This window comes from Siphateles boraxobius, unplaced genomic scaffold (assembly GCF_051911475.1).
Source record: "Siphateles boraxobius isolate OS27281-9 unplaced genomic scaffold, OSU_SipBor_1 11, whole genome shotgun sequence".
NCBI lineage: Eukaryota > Metazoa > Chordata > Actinopteri > Cypriniformes > Leuciscidae > Siphateles > Siphateles boraxobius.
The window spans coordinates 2,809,544-2,828,739 of NW_027508711.1; the positions used below are offsets into that span (position 1 = coordinate 2,809,544).

At 44.3% G+C, this 19,196-nt stretch overlaps 1 protein-coding gene across 1 annotated transcript; it reads left to right on the forward strand.

Annotated features, from left to right (window-relative positions):
• The first annotated feature begins 1,910 nt into the window (after positions 1–1,910).
• LOC143704642 (chemokine XC receptor 1-like) lies at positions 1,911–8,906 on the forward strand. Its single transcript, XM_077197447.1, has 2 exons — positions 1,911–2,119; positions 8,294–8,906. The coding sequence occupies exons 1-2, from the start codon at positions 1,911–1,913 to the stop codon at positions 8,904–8,906; spliced, it is 822 nt and encodes a 273-aa protein (XP_077053562.1).
• Positions 8,907–19,196: the final 10,290 nt, after the last annotated feature.

Genomic DNA, 19,196 nt, shown 5'->3' on the forward strand with positions numbered 1-19,196 from the left:
TGCATGGTCTGACATGACTGAATGCGCCCAAAGTGCGCTCCCTTAATAGTCTAATTCCTAAAAAGCTGACAGTTCATCGCGATCTCACACATCTGTTATTATCAATGAAGCTGACTGCACAATGAATCTTTCATAATATCCACACTTTGTTTGTTATAATTAGAGGATTTGCCAGCATACAGAATTCAGCACTGAACAAAAAAGTTTTGAGCAGTGAGGGGAGTCTATCTTAAATGCTTCTGATTAGCCATTGCGTTCAAGAAATCAACACACATGTCTGTGATTGGCTACATCGCTCAACGCTGCAAACATGTTATGAATAGAAACTCTGGCCTGTAAATCGTTTCTATTTTGTTTTAGTTGTTCTTCTTGCTTTTCTGCAACAGATGAATGAAAATCTATTAGTTTTAATATGTTGTATTCATAGATATTTCTAGTTTGCGGGAGTCCCGCGAATCGTTTTATTCTCCCGGAACCCGCACACACAGAGTGAGTGCATTAGTACCGCCCGCGCTCGCGCTCGGCCATCAGATCTAGTGCCGCGCCGCACTCTTTTGCGTTGGGAGTGCACGTCCCTATGCCTCAGTTCACCTCGACAAAGCACTCGCGGCGGCTACTTTCGTTTCGCAAAATGTACGTGGTATCGGGGCGTGGTATCGGCGAATTTTTATGAGTACGAGTACGAGTATATGAGGACAGTATCGACCCGATCCCCGATGCCAGTATCGGTATCGGGCCATCCCTAACCTTGATGATGCGACGACAGCAATGCTGCACCAGAATGCCCACCACACACCAGCTTACTGGTGGAGTGGAGACTGTGATGAAGCCAATCAGTGTATGAAGATAATTAGGAGGCCATGATGGAGCGAGGCCAATGGGCAAATTTGGCCAGGATGCTGGGGTTGCACCCCTACTCGTTTCGAAAGACATCTTGGGATTTTTAATGACCACAGAGAGTCAGGACCTCGGCTTAATGTCTCATCCGAAGGACGGTGCTCTTTGACAGTTTAGTGTCCCGGTCACTACATTGGGGCCTTAGAAAGACCCACACAGACCACAGGATGAGCGCCCCCTGCTGGCCTCACTAACACTTCAAGCAGCAACCTGGTTTTCCAAGGAGGTCTCCCATCCAGGTACTAACCAGGCTCAACCCTGCTTAGCTTCAGTGGGCAACCAGTCTTGGGCTACAGGATGATATGGCTCCTGGCAATGTTATTAATGTTTAATTAATAAACTAATGTTTATTTGTATATACCTTGTTTTGTTATATTGATAATGTGTGAGCGAAGTACATGGTCTCCTGTTGTCCGGAATGTATTTGTGTTTATACTACCAATACACAATCTTATTTATTAATTTTTAATCATATTTTGATATTTTTTGCAATCAGTATCTTACAGTTTCTAGTGATTTTTTTTTTCTAATGAGCTTTTTTTATATTCAAATGTTTAAGCTATTTGAATAGAATACCACGTGTAATTTTGAACCTCATACTTTCTTATATTAATTTGCATATCCATTTATGTGAAGTGAATCCACATGTGAAGTGAATTATTAATGTGCAGCCATTTATTTGTGTGGTTTAAAGTAAGACTATGAAAACTCTTCTTTAATTTAATTTTGTATTCAATAATATGCAGAAAATATCAATCTCATCATTATAAAGATAAGTTGTTTGATGACGATGAATGCAGCTATATTTTGAAATGATTTAAAATTGGAATATAACTGGGTAATTTAGGTGTTGTGCTGAATAACTGACTTTTAACTGGATTTATTTAGTTGCCTGAATGATCATACCTACACATGAAAGTTATTTAATATTGGTTGGCTTTGGCTATTTGGATTTTAATTTTAGAACTGCACAACTAAAGATTGGAATCTGTTGGGAAAAAAATAAGGAAGAAATGAACTCTACACTGAACTTCACTACAGACTCAACATCTCATTCCATTGGACTGATGAGCAGTCTGGCACTGTGTGTGTGCAGCATCAATTTCCTTTTTGGCCTTCCTATACATTTTTATGTTATATGGCTTATTGTCACAGAAACTGGAATTGCAACAGACTTCTTCAACCTAAATGTTTCTGTTTGTGAGATTGGCAACTGTCTGAAATGTTTAATTGATATGCTGTCATTTTGGTTTTCAAATTTCAAGACATCGACACAGTCTTTGCAAGGACTAGGCATCATCGGTCGTCCTCTGTTTCAGTGTCTGATCTTTGTTTAGTGTTACCTGGCAGTGTTTCATCCTGTAACCTTTATGAAGTTCAAACTTCTCAGATATAGAATTATCTGTTGCTGGAAAAAAAAGTAAAAAAAAAAGTGAACTGGAAAAAGCACCTGTTCCTCATAATACCTGCTAATGTCAGTAATTCGTTTTTTTTTCCCTAAATTGACTTTTTCCTCTAAATAAGAATTCATGATCCCAAAACATGTTAGTGTTAAAATGATCACTCATTTATTCAGAGGTCAAACCGACTAGTGATTTAAATTGTTATTTGCATACACATTTCACATTTTATTTGAGTGTTAATCAGATATGGTTGTAACACTTGTTTGTGGTTTGCTTGTTTTGAATAAATACTTACTGCATCACCCAGTTTCACCATTTTCCAGATTGAGTGTTGGACTTGGATCACTCTGTCTGTTTTCTTTTTTTTTTTTGGACCGACTCAATGTACATTTTCCCTTACTTGAAATCCTTCCATAGTGCATATGAAATATTGTGTAGTAGTTATATTTATTATGTGTTTTGTTGTAATGCTTAACATTTGAAACAACCCAATACATTAATTTAGGGCAAGTTTGAGTTTTTTGTGTGGATTTTTAAACACATTCTTTTGAAGAATTTTAGTTTTAATTGTTTTTGACGTCTGAGTGAAAGGCCTAAGGGCTTATCAAACAGAAAACGATTTTGCTCTTAAAAACATCATACTGCAGAGCCGCAATACTGATGAATAGAAAAGAAGGCTGGGCCTCGAGTGCGTCACGTTGAAAAAGACGTAGAGCAACGGTCAAAGATCTTGCGCATATTTACATAAAAAAAAAAAAAAAAACTATTAAAAAGCTTACTATAATTCAGTAAATTCCCTTACTGGTAAATTGACTAAACCAATTTACTAGTATTTTTTGAAAAGGTCCTGTTCACACATGATCTCTTATCGGTATTTTACCAGTAAAGACTGTATGTGTGAAAGAGGCTAATGACTCAGCGTAATATGCATGACGTCACCATTTTCACAAATTTGTGTTTTTGTAGTTTACAAAGCGACGATAACGGTATAGTTTTCAAAAACTTGCCCTTTGAAACTTCACAAATTTGTGTTTTTGTAGTTTACAAAGCGACGATAACGGTATAGTTTTCAAAAACTTGCCCTTTGAAACCCATTTTCAAAAGCTTGCATTTAGAGGCCCCCCAAGACACTGTTGTCCTGTAAATGAACAGCCAAAATACATTAAAAGTTTAATGTAATTCAATGTGCTACTTGACATTTCTTTGATTTGCTTTGTGAAATTTACTAGCAGTTTCAGAGTTCCCTGAAGGGAACTCGAGCTGCGTGACAACGCTTTGGGAACGCCCCTGCGTGAGTGCGTCATGAAGCACGTATGAAATCAGTCCAATGGCGAGACGGAACGTCATAGGCGGGTGACGTCATCGACCAGGAAACTATATAAGCACCCCAAAACACAAGCTCGTCAGCTTCTGAGTCTTCAGCAAGCGCTCTGTGTGTAAATATATCAGTCTGTGTCTCAAAGTGTTTTTGTTTGTCCTTAGAAATTGCTAGGCAGGAGTTTTTCACATATAAAAAAACTATAAAGAGACGATATATATATAATATGGCGAGCGAACAGCAGTTCAGAAAGTGTGTTCATCCCTGCCCACGTTGTATCACGGGTGGGGACACTCACAATCTGTGTGTTGTTTGTATGGGAGTGCAGCATGCCAAGTCAGCTCTCGAGGGAGCTGGTTGCGAGCATTGCGAGCGTATGTCAATGAAAACGCTCCGCTCCCGACGAGCCCTCTTCGAGGAGAGTGGTTCGGTGCGCGCACCTCCCCGCGGTTCGGGTCCCGCTGCTGCCGAGGCACAGCGGAGGCTTCAATCGTGGGGATCGCAAATGGATCCATCAGCGGGGATTGAGACAGGCTCTGCCTTATCTCAGCCTTTACCTGGTAGATCCAGTGCCTCAGATCCGGGTGTGGAAGCACGCGCTGCGGTTTCTTCCCCCCGGCCTGAGGCACCATCACTTAAATTATCCAGTTCTGAGGATCTGGATGTTGAAAGTATTGATACAGCAGAGACTGGGGACTCGTCACTTCAGTCTCCTGCTAGTGAGGAGCTTATGGAGGTGCTCACTCGTGCTGTAGAAAAATTAAGCATCAAGTGGCCAGCTGATAGACAGGAATCTCGTTCAAAAAGTAAACTAGATGAAAGATTTCTGCCGTCTCGTGCTGCACCTCCACGCCGGTGTCTTCCATTCTTTCCTAACCTCCACAGCGAGGTGTCGAGGTCATGGAAAAGACCAGTGTCATCCAGAATATTTAGCCAGCAAACATCTGTTTATTCAAATATTTCTGGGGCTAAGAATTATGGTTATGGGGCGATGCCTAAGGATGAAGAAATGCTAGCGAGCCATCTATCTCCAGATACGGCATCGTCATTTAAGACACCGGCATTGCCCACAAACCCATTAAGAAATACCTCGGCTTTGGTGGGCAAAGCTTACTCGGCGGCAGGTCAAGCGGCATCGTGCTTGCATACTATGTCGATATTACAAGCATATCAAGCAGACCTATTAAAAGATATGAGTGAGGGGGATGAAATTAGTGCTGACGTAATTCGAGAAAAAAAAGAATTTTCCTGGACGCCTCGCTTTCAAATGCTGGCCTCTTCGGTGACTCAGTGAATTCGGTCATCGAGAGGTTTAAGGAAGTGAAAAGCAGGCGGCGGCGCTCCAGAAATTTCTCACCCTCCGTGTTCATGTCTCCGGGGCTGCTGGGCGGGAGCAGCCCCGGCCGTCGAGTAGCTCCTCACACCGGGCGCAACAGAAAAGGATATTTGAATCAGGGGGCAGACATCCTGTCGAGGTGGTGGAGCTCCTATGGAAACATTTCGGTCGTGCTGAGGTAGACCTATTTGCATCCAGGGAAACATCACACTGCCAACTGTGGTTTTCCCTAAGTCCTCCAGCCCCTCTGGGGTTGGACGCGATGGTACAGGAGTGGCCGAGGTCACACCTGTACGCATTTCCCCCGATTGCTCTGCTCCCAGAAGTTCTGGAGAGGGGTCGCCGGGACGGGGTCAGTCTACTGTTGGTAGCCCCGTACTGGCCGGCCCGAGTTTGGTTTGCGGACCTAATTTCTCTCCTCGACGGCTCTCCTCTGGAGATTCCGATGGGGAGGGACCTTCTCTCTCAGGCGAGCAGGTCGATACTTCGCCCCCGCCCAGATCTATGGAGGTTGTGGGCTTGGCCTCTGAGGGGGCCCAGCTCATAGAATCTGGTCTCTCGACTGAGGTTGTGGAGACCGTCCTCCACTCCAGAGCTCCGACCACTAGGAAATGATATGCCTTGAGGTGGATAATGTTCACCTCTTGGTCTGGAGAACACCAGCTGGACCCAGTTAACTGCCCGGTGGGTGCAGTGCTGGAATTCCTTCAGGAGCGTTTCTCCACAGGGTTATCCCACTCCACACTGAAGGTGTATGTGGCGGCCTTATCTGCTTACCACGTCCCTTTGAGTGGAGCTTCTCTCGGGAGACACCCACTTGTAACCCGTTTCCTTCGTGGCATTTTGAGGCTGAGGCCAGCAGTTCGCACGAGGGTGCCGACCTGGGACCTGGCGGTTGTTCTAGAAGGTCTCTCTCTAGCACCGTTCGAGCCCATTGAAGAAGTTTCGGAGAAATTCCTCACTCTTAAAACTATCTTTCTTCTGGCTATATCTTCATTAAAAAGAATAGGAGATATTCAAGCTCTGTCGGTCTCTCCCTCGTGCTTGGAATTTGCACCAGGCATGGTGAAGGCTTTCCTCCTCCCTAGGCCGGGATACGTTCCCAAGGTACCAACCAATGTGGTCAGGCCTATTGTACTGCAGGCTTTCTGTCCTCCTCCATTTCTGACGTCGGACCATGAGAAACGAAATCTGCTTTGCCCTGTTAGGGCCCTAGATGCGTACGTCCACAGAGCTGCCCTGTGGAGAAAGAGTGAACAGCTATTCGTTTGCTTTGGACCCCCTAAGAAGGGCTGTCCAGTATCTAAGCAGAGGTTGAGCAAGTGGGTGGTCGAAGCCATCTCACTTGCCTACGAGTCTGCCGGTCAGCCTTCTCCTTTGGCTGTCCGGGCTCATTCAACCAGGAGTATGGCTGCCTCTAAGGCTATCCTGTCAGGAGTATCAATCCAGGATGTTTGTGATGCGGCAGGCTGGTCGTCACCGCACACATTCGTGAAGTTTTATCATCTCGACTTCAGCTCCACTCCAGGGGAGCAGGTGCTTTCGTCTGAATGTGCGCTCTGACTTCACACAACGGAAACTTGCTCGTATGGCGACGTTGGTATTAGCGTTCCCAAAGCGTTGTCACGCAGCTCGAGTTCCCTGATAGGGAACGTCTCTGGTTACGTATGTAACCCTAGTTCCCTGAAGGGAACGAGACGCTGCGTGTCTATGCCATACTCCCAGCATGCCCGTGAGCACTTGCTTCAGTCTTATCAGAAGCTGACGCGCTTGTGTTTTGGGGTGCTTATATAGTTTCCTGGTCGATGACGTCACCCGCCTATGACGTTCCGTCTCGCCATTGGACTGATTTCATACGTGCTTCATGACGCACTCATGGGTCCAGGGGCGTTCCCAAAGCGTTGTCACGCAGCGGCTCGTTCCCTTCAGGGAACTAGGTTTACATACGTAACCAGAGATGTTTTTTTCAGTGTGTGTTTATCAGATGTGGTTTTATATTATAGCTTTTTTTTTAAATACAATACTTGGTTACTTTTTATTTCAATAGTCCACTTAAGACAATGATACTACTAACTAGCTTTGCAAATGCATGTTAACTAACTCATTAATTTGCTACTACATGTCAACTACCTACTAACTCATATTATGTTGAAGTCTTCCTAAACATTAAGTGCCACATTTAATTTGTTTCTTCATGAGACATTGAGTATCACCCGTGTTTCTTACTGAATGTAAACTTGAACACAAACCTTTGCTGAAACGAGAGCGACCTGGAGGTCTTTGAATGTTATGTGCTGTAAATGTAGTGTACATTTCTATACTTAAACTGTCCGCAGAAATCAAATGCACACAATTTCTCCTTCTATTTAAATGTTTTAAACCATTTGAATAAAAGACATTCAATCATTTTGAATTGTGTGCATGTGTTGCATATGTTTGCATATGTTTTGTTTTATGTGACATGTTACATATGCACATATATTCTTGTGACAGCTGTAAAGTGAGACCAAACAGCACAGCGTGTCATTTACACCCATAAAGACTGCACATTCACTCTTCAGGTGACAAACTCTCCTTTTTGATTGATTTGTTTGTTTTTATTTTCAATAACATGTAAAAGCATAAATGTGATTATCAGATGTAGTTTAAATGTTATGAGTGATTTACATGTAGATAAATTAGCTGAATGAGTAAAATGGTGCTGAACTGTGTTTCACTTTTTTAATAAGGTGAAACTATAAAATATTATAGAAAATGTTTTGTTTACAACTTTAGGCTAAGAAATGCAATATATTTGTTTTATTATTAATTGTTATTAATAGAATCATACAATTTTGAAGTAATGTTTTGGGTAATTTAAAGAATTAGTTTAAACTATTGTGTAGAATTATGGCTTGTGATGTATTGGTTTACTAATTATGTCACTTCAAATTCCCTGGACATGAAAGTAATTTAATATAGCAAATATTAGTGTGTTGGAGACTGGGAAATTGAAGATTTAAATATTGATTCAATTTGTTTTGGCTTTTTTCTTAATACATTTGCTCTTCTCTATCCAATAGATCACAGTTGCAACAATTTATTAATTTTATGAATGAGATTTTGAAAACTCAAGGGGGAAATGAACAACTCTACAGTGAACTTTACCACTGAATCATCCACAACCTATTCCTTTGGACCATTGGACATTTTTGAAATGTATGCATGCAGTTTAAGTTTCCTGTTTGGCCTTCCTACTCAGTCCTATGTTATATGGCTCATGATCACCACAGGAAGTGGAGTTCCATCAATGTTCTTTAAACTCAATCTGTCTGTTTGTGAGATTGGTATCTGTGTGACTAGTTTGATTTTTCTACTGTGTTTTTGGTTTTCAAGTCTCACAACATTAATGTGTTTTTTAATGGGACTAGGCATCACCGGTCGTCCTCTGTTTCAGTGTCTGATGTGTGTTGAGCGTTACCTGGCAGTGGTTCATCCTGTAACCTTTCTGAAGTTCAAACCTCTCAGATATAAAGTGATCTGCTCCACTGCGGTCTGGAACATCACTCTTGGCTCCTGTATTTTCTCTATGTTCTTCTCACCGAATACTATAGAACAAACATGGTTCTTCTCAACACAGTTCCTCCTCTTTCTCTCCATCCAGTTGTTTTGTCTTGTGGCTGTTCTCAGAGCTCTGAAGCAGTCAGGACATGGAGATAGAGGGAGAGAGAGAAAGGAAAACCACATTAAGAGAAGAGCTTTTAATGTCATTCTAATAAATACTGTCAATATGGTCATCATATATGTCCCATATACTATCACCGGACTCTTTATCATTGTGACAAAACAGAATATTCGTGCACTTTGGTGCATTTGTGTAGTTTGTTTTTTGCTGGCTGGTTTTGTTCAGCCTGTTCTTTATCTGTACCATGCTGAAAAAATATTGTGCCTTTGTTACTCAAAAGTTATGTAACATATATGTTTTTTGTCTGTGCTTATTTTATGTTTTTTTCTGTGCTTATTTTATGTTTTTTTTATTATTGTCACGATTTTCAAGTTTGATAGTTGTGAAAGATATTTAATTATATAAAAATTATATGAAATCATTGAAACAACCCATCGTGTTTAAGGTGAAAGTTAAATTATATTTTCCAAGTATATAGCAAGTAATATCAGTGTACTATACTTGTATGTGTACTATTTAAATGAATGTGTCGGCTGCGCCCCTGCCTTCGTCTTCAGGCAGGAAATGCAGATCTGTTACCCTCGGATTATAAACTGCGGACGGGGCCTACGCCAAAGAACTTTATAAATAATTGCTTGCTGGGCTGTCAATAAATTAATACTTTGTTTCATCATTATATCTCCCGAGTCTTTCTGGTAGAAATGTTATTTATTGTACTGGCCTTGAAAACAAGTGCATTTAGCGTTGTGTCAAAAAAGTTCCCCAAGAAATTCAGCCTTCAGTATTCAGGTAAATACTAAAAATAGGTGAGAGGACCTTTCAGGTGGCCATGGCGGAGAGGACCTTTCAGGTGGCGTGGGCCTTTGGGCGGCCACGGCGAGGACATATGTACCCATTCAAAAAAGAATCGCCATTGCACTGAGGAAACATGCGACCAAATCAGAGTATAGAAGCATCTCTCATTTATTTGGAGTCGGAGTTGCTACTGTGTGTCACTGTGTTCATGATTTCTGCTCATCTGTTAATGATTTCCATTACACGAGAGTAGATGTTAAAACTTCATGCTGATTTGTACTCGGCTTTCGCCAAGATAATCACCAACTAAGACGTAGCTTTACAGTAACCTATGCTTCTCCATACATTTACGCTTCTTTCCATCTGGTGACGTGAATCTTCTGTCTGGTGTTAATACAGTGTATTGCGCGTCAGCACACACAACGGCTGCAACCACAGTGCGGTCCCCCATAACAACCCTCTGGATTGAGCGGAGTAGGGAACATCTCTAGGGTCTTCAAGTGGGCACCTTCAGTCCTCAGTGTTTCGTCGACTAGCCCACGACACCTCAAGAGGGCTCGACAGTGACTCTGGCGTCCCAGAGTCACCCCCCTCCGTCCCCCACTCAACTCAGCCCAGCTTACTGACCTCTACTCATGCAAGAAGTTACAAAACTGTGAGAAGTTAAAAGAAATGGTGGCGCATTTTGAGCGCCCATGGGGTTTGCCACAGTGTGTAGATGCCTTTGATGGATTACACATCCCCATTCTTGGACCAGAGGAGTACTACACAGAGTACTTCAACCGAAAGGGCTGACATTTGATCCTCCTACAGGCTGTTGTGGATGGGTGGGCTCTCTTTTGGAATGATTTTTTAGGAGTGCCAGGGAGCCTGCATGATGCCAGAGTGCTGCATTTGTCAGGATTGTGGGACATAGTGGATAGGGGTTTGTTACTACCTAATGATACAAAGAACATTTGTGGACATGATGTGGGGTACTATGTCCTTGGTGATGCAGCCTATCCTTTGAAGAGGTGGCTGATGAAACCTTTCACCGACAACGGACGACTGACACCCCAACAACTTGTGTACAACCAAAAAACAAGCAGAGCCAGAGTGGTGGTTGAGAAAGCTTTTGGCAGACTAAAGGGCAGATGGAGGTATTTGCTAAAAATAAATGACTGCAATACACACAAGGTCAAATCCCTGGTGATAGCATGTTGTGTTCTGCATAACCTGTGAAATGAATGGTGATGAGTTCAGAGAATAACTTGTTTTCACAAATCAGGCAATCAACTGGACCTGGTTTATACACGCAACTGCATCACAGACAACATTTGGGTGAAACCTCTCCACGTTTCAGATCATTTCCTCATTACTTTCAATCTACAACTCTCTACCCATGCACCACCAACCGCCCAACTAGTTACCTTCAGACGAAACCTGCATTCACTTTCTCCTTCCCATCTTTCCTCTGCTGTGTAATATTCTCTTCCCTCACCCTCACAATTCTCATCTCTGGATGTACATACCACAACGGATACTTTATGCTCCACTTTAACTTCTTCTTCAGACAATATCTGCCCTCTCTCCTCCAGGCCAGCACGCGCTACTCCCTCTAACCCCTGGTTATCCGAGGTTCTTCATGAACACCGGACCAAACTCAGGGCAACGGAGAAGAAATGGCGCAAATCAAAAGACACTTCTGACCTGAGTATGTATCAATCTCTGCTCTCTTCCTTTTCTGTTGATGTTCATGCTGCGAAATCTTCATATTTCCACAACAAGTTCAACAGCGCCTCTAACACACGAACACTTTTCAAGACATTCAACTCTTTCCTCTGTCCACCTCCGCCATCACCCACCTCCTCTTAAACTGCTGACGATTTTGCAAACTTCCTCACCAACAAAACAACTACTATCAGCAGTCAGTTCTCAGCTCCACATACACAGGAACCCAGACCATCCCCTCCCACTACCAAAAACCTTCTCTTTACCTTCTCTTCACTAACCGTGGAAGAAGTATCTAAATTTCTTCTCTCCAGTCATCCTACCACCTACCCTCTAGACCACATCCCCTCGCACCTTCTACAAGCCATCTCTCCCACACTGTTACCAGCACTCACACACATCATCAACTCATCCCTCCATACTGGCATTTTCCCTACAGCATTCAAGCAAGCTCGGGTAACTCCACTGCTAAAAAAACAACATTAAACACATCACTTTTAGAGAATTACAGACCTGTCTCTCTCCTACCATTCATTGTGAAAACACTTGAGCGAGTTGCTTTCAACCAAGTGTCATCTTTCCTGTCTCTGATCAACCAGCTAGATGTTAACCAATCTGACTTCAAGAAAGGACATTCAACCAAGACTGCACTACTGTCGGTCACAGAAGCCCTATGGTTATCAAAAACTGCTTCCAAATCTTAAATTCTCATTCTCCTTGATCTTTCTGCTGCCTTTGACATTGTGAATTATCAGATCCTTCTGTCCACCCTCTCATCACTGGGCATCAAAGGAACTTCCCTCCACTGGTTTGAGTCCTATCTCACAGGTAGGTCCTTCAGGGTTGCATGGAGTGGCGAGGTATCCAAAGCACATCAACTGACCACAGGGGGTTCCTCCGGGTTCAGTTCTTGGACCGCTCCTCTTCTCCATTTACACCACATCACTGGAACCCATCATACAGGCACATGGTTTCTATTACCATTGCTATGCTGATGACACCCAGCTCTACCTCTCATTTCAACCAGATGATCCCACAGTAGCTGCACGTATCTCAAGCTGTCCGGCGGACATCTCGGCATGGATGAAAGAACATCACCTGCAGCTCAACCTGGCAAAGACTGAGCTTCTCGTCCTCCCTGCCAGTCTGTCTCTACAGCACGACTTCACTATCCAGCTAGAGTCATCCTCAATCAACCCATCATGGTCAGTCAGAAATCTGGGAGTAATATCTGATGACCGGCTGTCCTTCATAGACCACATTACGAAGACAGCTCGATCATGCAGGTTTGCAATGTATAACATCAGGAAGATCAGACCTTTCCTAACGGAGCATGTATCACAACTTCTCGTCCAGGCCTGGTTATTTCTAGGCTTGATTACTGCAATGCTCTTCTGGCTGGACTTCCATCATGTGTAAATAAACCTCTACAAATTATCCAGAATGCTGCAGCCCGTCTTGTCTTCAAAGAGCCCAAAAGGCACGTCACTCCTCTCCTCATCTCACTGCACTGGCTACCACTCGCTGCTCGCATCAAATTCAAGGCTTTGACGCTTGCTTACAGATCTACCACAGACTCAGCTCCATCCTACTTTCACTCAATCCTACAAGTCTACACCCCTACCAGAAGTCTACGATCAGTCAATGAGCGACGGCTCGTGGTACCATCACAGCAAGGCACTAAATCACTCTCCAGAACATTCTCATTCACGGTTCCATGCTGGTGGTATGATCTTCCCACCCTCGTCCGTAATGCAGAATCCCAGACAACATTAAAAGACAACTGAAAACGCATCTCTTCCGTGAGTACTTAACAATAAAAAACGTTTCATTTTCCTTCTATCACTGGTTAACCCTCTGAGGTCTAGGGTGTTTTTGGGGTCCTTGAGATGTTTTGACATGCCCTGACATTTGTGCTTTTTTCAGTTGCTTATATACATATTAATTGCAAAGGTATAATTACACTATTTAGCACAAACAGGGCTACCATAATATGTAAGCAAGATGTATGTACATGTTTGTATTTTTGAGAGAATATTGTTTATGCATGGTTATTGAAAAAATTAAAACTTAAAGTGTCTGAAATAAGGCCACAAAACACATACTAAATATGTGTCCACAAGACTTTTGACTAATGGGTGTTGTTGCCTAGAATTTTTGCTTTAAAATGATCTGAAAATCATCCTGCCTAATCATTTACACATGATGGACTTTTGTTTAGAAAGGCAATATGCGTGGAGGCGTGTTCACACCTGAGAAGACAAAGGCTGGATAATGTGCGAGCTGCATATTAATGAGCCTTTCACACAGCTGTGTCGCTGGGTACCGAAGAATGTGACCTCGGACAGAAATCCAGAGCTCCCTCCACGAGGAAACTTTATGCATTGAAGTGGAAAGTTTTCACTTCATGGTGTAGTGACCGTCAGCTGGACCCAGTTACCTGCTAACTTGTTAACTTTTTTTTTTTTTTTTTTTTGGAGCATCTCAATAATTAAAGGCAAGGTAGTAGATAAAACATTCTTCATTAATGGTGAAGCAATACCAACAGTTTCTCAGAAGCCAGTGAAGAGTCTAGGGAGATGGTGCGATGGGGATCTAAAGGACACAGTTCGAGTGGGAGAAGTTAGACGACAAGCAGTGGAAGGGTTGAAGAGCATAAACAGCTGTGCTCTACCAGGCAAACTGAAACTCTGGTGCTTTCAGTTTGGTCTACTGCCAAGGTTGCTGTGGCCACTGACTGTGTACGAGGTTTCTTTGACAACAGTGGATTAGCTGGAAGCGTTAATAAGTTCATACATCAGGAAATGGTTGGGAGTTCCACACTGCCTCAGCAGAGTGGGACTTTATATTAAAGGAGTATTGCAGGTGCCAGTCTCTGCTTTAACTGAGGAGTTTAAGTGTGCCAAGGTCAGACTGGAAATGACTTTAGCAGAGTCACGCGACAAATGTGTAAGGGAGGCAGCCCCTTTGGTAAAAAACTGGTAGAAAGTGGTCAGCAAAGAAATCTGTAGTAGAGGCAAAGGCTGACCTTCAAATTGGGGATATCGTGGAACAGGTACAGCATGGAAGAGGGGGTTTTGGGCTCAGGTTAGCTCCTCATAAATGGCACAAGGCAGGCCCAGCTCAAAGGAGGAAGGTGGTAGTCAACGAGGTGCGAAAGCAGGAGGAGAGGATGAGATGTATAAAGGCCATTTCCCAGGCCAAGCAGGGAGAGTGGATGAGATGGGAGAGTGTGGAACAATGCAAAATGGGCTGGCAAGACCTATGGTCAATGGAAGAGAGTAGGATCAGTTTCCTTATTAGGTCAACATATGATGTTCTCCCATCACCGCAGAACCTAAACCTCTGGGTAGGAGAGGATCCCTCTTGTCCTTTGTGTTCATTACCTGGCATATTAAGGCACATTTTGACAGGATGTAAGCTTGGCGCCATGACCAAGTATTGCGATGTTTGGCTTTAGCATTGGAAGGCAAGCGTAGTATGACCAATAAGTTGCCGCCTGTTCTAGCAAAACATTACACGCAGAAGACAATATTCCTCCGCCCAGGCGGGCAACCACCAAAAAAAGGTGCTAACACCAATTCTCGCCCAGGACAACTGGAAGCTGCTAGGGACTGGAAGATGCTGGCTGATCTTGATCAACGGCTTATTTTTCCACCTGAGATTGCCACCACTAACCTATGACCAGTTATTGTTTTCTGGTCTGGATCAGCACGCATTGTTCAACTGATAGAAATAACAGTGCAATGGGCGGATGCGGTGGATGAGGCATATGAGAGGAAGAAACTGCGGTATGCTCATCTGGCCACTGAAGCAGAACAGCGAGGATGGAGAGTCCAGGTTTATCCAGTGGAAGTGGGTTGTCGAGGTTTTGTGGCACACTTTACAACCCGGTTCCTCAGAGATGTCGGATTCAGAGGCAAAGAGTTGCGTCGCACAGTAAAGAACTTATCTGAAGCAGCAGAAAGGAGCAGCAACTGGCTGTGGTTGAGACGGAAAGATTCTAGCTGGCTGTGTACAGGGCGCCATGCTACGGTTTCTTGAAAACTTGAAGTCTGTTGGTTTATTAGTATAGGTTGTATAGTATTTACAGTCATTACGTTCCTGTGTATATTGCGTGAATAACGGGTGGTTGGGCAGATATTGTGTTTTGCGGTAGGTGGTATGCCATACGGAACCGTTGCCACTGAAACTGCATATTAACGCACCAGTGGGGCTCGACAGCCTTAGTCAAACGGGTTGGCGCGTATGGTTGGGTTGCGGAGAGATTGCGAGATTGTGGTTAGGTCTCAGCAGCAACTGTTGGTTTATTTGTATAGGTTGTATAGTATTTACAGTCATTACGTTCCTGTGTATATTGCGTGAATGACGGGTGGTTGGGCAGATATTGTGTTTTGTGGTAGGTGGTATGCCATACGGAACCGTTGCCACTGAAACTGCATATTAACGCACCAGTGGGGCTCGACAGCCTTAGTCAAATAGGTTGGCGCGTATGGTTGGGTTGCGGAGAGAATGTGAGATTGTGGTTAGGTCTCAGCAGCAAGAGGGAAGTAGAGGTCAGTAAGCTGGGCTGAGTTGAGTGGGGGACAGAGGGAGGTGAGTCTGGGACGCCAGTGTCACTGTCGAGCCCTCTTGAGGTGTCGTGGGCTAGTCGACGAAACACTGAGGACGGAAGGTGCCCACTTGAAGACCCTAGAGATGTCCCCCTACTCAGCTCAATCCAGACGGTTGTCATGGGGGGACCGCACTGTGGTTGCAGCCGTTGTGTGTGCTGACGCGTGTTAACACTAGACAGAAGGAGATTTACATCACCATATGGAAAGAAGCGTAAATGGATGTAGAAGCATAGGTTACTGTAAAGCTATGTCTTAGTTGGTGCTTATCTTGGCGAAAGCCGAGTACAACTCAGCATGAAGTTTTATCATCTACTCTCGTGTAATGGAAATCATAATTTTGCATGCAGCTGCCACACACAAACATAATTCAATAGCAATTACAATATTTTATGATTTTATTTATTTATTTATTAATAAAATGTGCAGCCCTTTCCAATATCTCCATCCATGATATTGATCCATAATAGAAGGATGACTGGATGAGGGATTGATCTATGGATATCTATCTATACAGATGCACAAACAATGTCAAACTATACAGATAAAATAGTACTGAATTATGTGTGTTACACACAAGTGTTACAACTAACCCACCTGTCTGTTACAATTAAACCTGCATATGGGGTAAGTCGTAACATTTGCACTTCTGTCACTTTCAGTGCAACAGTACGAAAATGGTAGGTCCTAGAAAAAACTTTTAAGTGTTCATTTGTTACAGAGATGTGAATGTTGCTTGTGTAAAAAAAATATGAATCTAACTTAATTATTTTTTTTATAATTGAGCCAAAACCAAAATGTGTCTTTGTGATATTTGGTGTTGTCTGTGATATATATATTTAGACTATGGCGAACAAGCAGCAGTTTAGAGTGTGTGTGTGCACCCCTGCCCGCGTTATTTAAAGGGTGGAAACCCCCAAACAAACAACACTTTATGTGTTGTTTGTTTGGGAGAGGAGCATGCACGGTCAGTGCTCGAGGGCTGATGTGATGTGCTTCCATTGCGGACAATCCGATCCCGCCTGGCGTTCTTTAGCGAGGCTGCAGCATGCCTCCACACTATGTCGCTGCTGCAGGCTTACCAGGCTGAAGTGTTAGGAGACTTGGATGAAGGCGGGGTATTGGCCCTGAACGCAGTTTGAGCCCTGGTGGCCACTGAGAGACACTTATGGCTGAATTTAAGCAACATCAAGGAGAAGGACAAACACTTTTTAATAGATGCTCCCATCTCTCCTTCTGGCCTCTTCGGCGGCGCAGTAAATTCAGTCGTCGAGAGGTTCCAGGAGTCAGCCAAACAAACGGCTGCGTTTCAGAAACTTCTCCCTCGCAGAATTCATGTCTCTAGGGCTGCTGAGCGGGAGTAGCCCCAAACTTCAAAAACCACCTCCTCACACCGTGCCAATCAAAAGCAGAGCATGGCTTCCCGTGCTTCAAGACTGGAGACACGGAAAGCGCGCTCAGCAGGAGCCTTCAAGGGGTAAGACGGATCATCGGACCATCATTATCTCTAAGAAGGCTTCAAAGAAAAGGTCCTGACATCTGAGGACGCAGGCCAACGAGGGCTAACACCTCATTTTACGGTACCCGTCTACCTTCGGTGCACTCGGGGGACCGTTATGCTAACCCTGCCACCTCGAGTGTTACATGGCGCAGCGGTCTCCAGTGAGCACATATCTCAGGTGCCACCCAGAAATGTAGTGGCCCTGGGATGCCCGCCCCCTCCGAGGAGGGTCCTAGAGCAGTCAGTTCAGTTATTTCCTGCCGGTTCGCCGTTAAAGGGCGACGGGCGGATTGCTCAACAACAACTAAATCCAGAAACCAATCTCGAGAGGCTGGTACCTCTAGTAGAATTTTTGGCAGTGTGGAAGCTACTGCCAAATATTTCTTGTTGGGTCCTGCAGACCATAGAAAGGGGCAATTAAATACAGTTCGGGTCTCGCCCGAATCAAAATGTTGACGTTGAGACAAATCGTGCCACAGATTAGATCCAAGGACTGGTTTGTCATGATATATCTCAAAGACGCATACTTCCATATTTCCATCCTTCCATGTCACAGGCAGTTCTTGAGGTTTGCTTTCGGGGGCAATTGAGTTCTTCTGTTCGGCCTAGCACTATCAGCCCGCACTTTCATGAAGTGCGTAGATGCAACTCTGGGGCCACTGCGTCTGCAGGGTATTCGCAACTTGAACTACATCGACAATTGGTTGATTATAGCTCAGTCGCATAATTTGGCGGTTCGGCATCTAGATGTCGTCCTCGCCCACATGAAAGAGTTGGGGTTACGGCTAAACGCCAAGAAGAGTGTGCTTTCTCTAGTACAGAGGACCACTTTTCTAGGGGTAGTGTGGGATTCTATAGTGATGTGGGCACGCTTGTCTCCTGGACGCATAGAGTCCATCCTGTCAACTGTGAAAAGAATCAAGCTAGCCCAGTTACTCACTGTAAAACAGTTTCAGAGACTGTTAGGTTTGATGGCAGCAGCGTCCAACCAAACCAAACGTCCAAACCAAACGTGGCCAAGGCTACGTTTGTATGCTTTTCCCCCGATCGCTCTGCTCCCGGGAGTTCTGGAGAGAGTTCGCAGGGACCATCTGCGCCTGCTTCTTATAGCCCTGTGGTGGCTGCGCAGAGTATGGTTCCCAGATCTAGTGTCCCTCATCAACGGGCCTCCCATGGAGCTTCCCGTCAGGAGAGATCTTCTGTCCCAAGCAGAGGGCTCTATATTTCACCCTTGTCCCGAAATGTGGAACCTGTGGGCTTGGCCTCTGAGGGGGTCCAGCTCATAGGGTCAGGTCTCTCAACCGAGGTTGTGGAGACCATTCTACAATCCAGAGCTCCCTCCACGAGGAAACTTTATGCATTGAAGTGGAAAGTTTTCACTTCATGGTGTAGTGACCGTCAGCTGGACCCAGTTAACTGCCCGGTTGGTACAGTGCTGGAGTTCCGGCAGGAACGGTTCACTGCAGGTCTATCCCCGTCCACTCTAAAGGTTTATGTGGCGGCCTTAGGTGCTTACCACATTCCTTTGGGTGGAATGTCGTTGGGTAAAGACCCTTGGTATCTTGTTTCCTCCGTGGCACTTTGAGGCTTAGGCCTGCTGCACGCACGAGGTTTCCAACTTGGGACCCTGGCAATTGTCCTCCAAGGCCTTTCCCAGGCTTCTCATGTTGAAAACTCTGTTCCTCCTCGCTATATCTTCTCTTAAAAGAATAGGAGATCTTCAGGCTCTGTCGGTTGCACCCTCGTGCTTGGAATTTGCACCTGGCATGGTTAAAGCATTCCTTCATACTAGACCAGGTTATGTTCCTAAGGTCCCCACTAATGTGGCCCGATCTATAGTGCTGCAGGCCTTCTGTCCTCCCCCTTTTCAGGATGCAGACCAGGAAAAACATAATTTGCTATGCCCAGTTAGGGCACTTGATGCTTACGTCCACAGAGCTGCCCTGTGGCGTAAAGCTA

Excerpts from the sequence above, each read along its gene's own strand:
- LOC143704642 (XM_077197447.1), top strand. The coding sequence starts at position 1,911 with ATGAACTCTACACTGAACTTCACTACAGACTCAACATCTCATTCCATT. Across the intron at positions 2,120-8,293 it reads GAGATTGGCAACTGTCTGAA|TAGTTTGATTTTTCTACTGT; the intron begins ATGTTTAATTGA and ends TATCTGTGTGAC.